General features: G+C 39.0%; 1 protein-coding gene across 1 annotated transcript; it reads right to left on the minus strand.

Moving 5' to 3' along the window:
* Positions 1-406: 406 nt before the first annotated feature.
* Positions 407-2,481, minus strand: LOC122446590 (cytoplasmic dynein 1 intermediate chain 2-like). Its single transcript, XM_043477000.1, has one exon. It carries the CDS (start codon positions 2,385-2,387, stop codon positions 543-545), a length of 1,845 nt encoding a protein of 614 aa, XP_043332935.1. The 5' UTR covers positions 2,388-2,481; the 3' UTR covers positions 407-542.
* Between the last annotated feature and the right edge of the window lie 403 nt (positions 2,482-2,884).

Consider the following 2,884-nt stretch of genomic DNA (forward strand, 5'->3'; position numbering starts at 1 on the left):
TAAATCAAAATGAAAATTTGAAAAGTTAAAGCATGTTTGTTTTTATTTATAGACAGTTATCACAAGAATTGTAAAGAAAAAGAGAATATCAGAATGGAACTCGATAGATGTTTTCATGCTATAGCTAAGAATAAACAATCTTCCTACATATTACGGTTAGTGAGCACATTATCAGTGTAACAGTGAATTGTGGTTATTTAAAAAATATGTAGACCATAATCTGTGCTTTAGAAATAATTGTATATAGTGTTATAAGCTGAAAAGACTTCAAAAGAATACCAAATATACACCTGTGCATAAGAATTCAGAAAAGGCTGCATTCTGTAAAGTCAATCAGCTGTATTAAAAATGACACAAATTCAAAACAAGATGCATGTTATATAAAAAAGGACTTTGTAAGACTTGCTTGCTACATTAAATCCATAGTTTAATCCACAAAATTTCCTTTTAATTATCATTCAGACAGAAGCATGCAAATCGTTCTAGGATCTACATCGAGTCTTCCCCAAATCCACTAAGGCTACACATTCTCTCTTCAGGAGCTAAGCAGGTATTCGGGTGGCTGCTTCCTCCTCTGCACCCGCTCGGTTTGCGTTAATTTCTGCAAGTGTTCGGCCATACCGTGCCCATTCATCATTTCGGGGGACAGCAGTCTGCTCTCCCACATCATATATAACAATCTGTCCTTCAGAATCACCCACGGCAATCTCTCTTCCAGAATGGGTCCATCTTACATGATTAAGAGCAGGATTACCTTCCACAGAAATGCTTGCAGTTGGCACCTCTGTGTCATTATTGAGATTCCACAAATCCAGCCTACCCATGCCATCCACACAGGCAAACAGGGCTGGGTGAGTGGGTGACCACATAACATCACAAACATAGTCTGAATTATCTTCAAATGAATACAAAGGCTTGTTATTTTTAGTTGTCCAAAGTTTTACTGTCCAGTCAAATGATGAAGTGACAAAAAGATGTGAGAAGTCCACTGCTCCAACAGCTGAATGACAATGAATGCCAGTAATTGGTCCTTGATGTCCCTCGAACATCTCACTGATTCCAGCTTTGCTGCCATGGTGACATGCTGTGTACACAGAACCTTCCTCACTTCCAACAACGAAGTTGTTGACATCTCCAACAGGGAAGGACATAGATGTCACAGCGACTGCCTTTGACTGTTTATGAACTAATTCCCTGTTATCCTGTGGATGGGAAAGCATGTCCAGACTCCACGAACAAATTTTTCCATCAGTAGAGATACTAATCAGATTGTGAGCATTCTGCGTTCCAACAACATTTACACAATACACAGGATGCGTGTGTGCTGCAGCTGACAGCGGAGTCCTCTGCACGGGAGTTCTTTTATTGCTACGGTTATCCCACAGCACAATCTGGCCTGAGTATGTACCACCCACAACCAGATTTGGATGAAATTTTGCAAACATAGCAGACATAACGGCTGACTGGCAGTGAAACACATACTCTGGAGTAGTTTTTTTGTATTTCATATTCCATACAAGGGCCACACCGTCAGGCTCATGAGGAGCATCTTCGTTGTTGTTATAGGAAGCCACCAGTAATTCTGGATACTGAGATGACCAATCCAAACAACTAACAACCCGATGCTTTGACCAACGTTCGTCAAAAAATTGTCGATTTAATGACAGTTTAGCACCTGCTTGAATCTCTCCTTCTTTGTCTTCCAAATCTCTTCCACTATAGTCAAAGAAGACGTTAATCTGCTCTGAAAGAGCTCTTTCTACAGTTCTTGTGGAATGGTCAAAGAAACTTAAAAATTCCTCAGAGTGCAAGATTTGCTGCTTTTCTTCTTCAGTCAGCTCATGAGGAGGAGCTTTACTATCACTTTCTTCATCTTTCTTTAAAGTTTTCTCTTCCTCAGGTTCAATAGGTGGTTTAGGAGTCACCACATCATCATCTTCTTCTTCATCTTCTTTGGGTTGAGCCATAACTGGAGTCTGAGTTTCCTTTGTGTATGTTACAATTTCACGAGGAGGAAAGTCAACTTGTGTAATTTTAGCCATTCCAAGTTTAATAGGTCCTCGTCTAGATTCCACCGCGCCATCTCCAGAGTCCTGGCTCCCAGCTTCGCTTGGTGTGCTCACAGATTTGGAGGATGGAGACATAGGAGGAGGGACAATGGGGGATTCTGCAGTTAGATCCATGCTTTGAAGCAATGCTTCAGCTTCTCTTCTTTTTTTTTTTTTTTCAAGATCTGATTCTTCTTGCACAGGAGCAACCGCTTCCTTCTTCTGATCAGTTTCCTTTTTCTTTCTTTCTTCTTCTTTCCTCTTCTTTTCCTCTCTGATTTGAGCCAACTGCTGCTTCTTACATTCCAACTCTGCCTTTAATTCACTTTTGTCAGACATGTTTGCAACCTGAGTAAAGCAGTAGCCAAGAGATGAGACAAAGACTCCACCCAAGGACCCGAAGTGTTTCCCCTTTGCCGAAACTGGAAGACCATAACAGTTTTAAGAGCAATAAGTATTCTAAAACATGCTCTGTAAAAGTCATATAATCCATTGCAACTGCAAATATGAGCAGATTTTTCAAAAATTTTAGAGTATCAGTTCCACTGAATTTGTCCTTAAGATATAAACCAGTATGCATTTTACTTTTAATTGTATTTTTTTACTTTACTATCCCCAAATATTGCTAGGTATTACTCTAATGTTTTTTACCCAAGTACATACACAAAGATAGCACTTGTCCTCTAGAAAATTGCATATGATATACCTAGTTTCTAGTAACAATATAATTTTTAATAGTAAAAAGACTAAGGAGTATGTGCTTATAGGAAAACCAGACCACAAAAAAGTATGTGCTAAAAGGGCTAATATTGCTAAAAAGAGCTTCATAAAATTTT

Source organism: Cervus canadensis, chromosome 8 (genome assembly GCF_019320065.1).
Source record: "Cervus canadensis isolate Bull #8, Minnesota chromosome 8, ASM1932006v1, whole genome shotgun sequence".
NCBI classification, from domain to species: Eukaryota; Metazoa; Chordata; class Mammalia; order Artiodactyla; family Cervidae; genus Cervus; species Cervus canadensis.

Excerpts from the sequence above, each read along its gene's own strand:
- LOC122446590 (XM_043477000.1), bottom strand. The coding sequence starts at position 2,387 with ATGTCTGACAAAAGTGAATTAAAGGCAGAGTTGGAATGTAAGAAGCAG.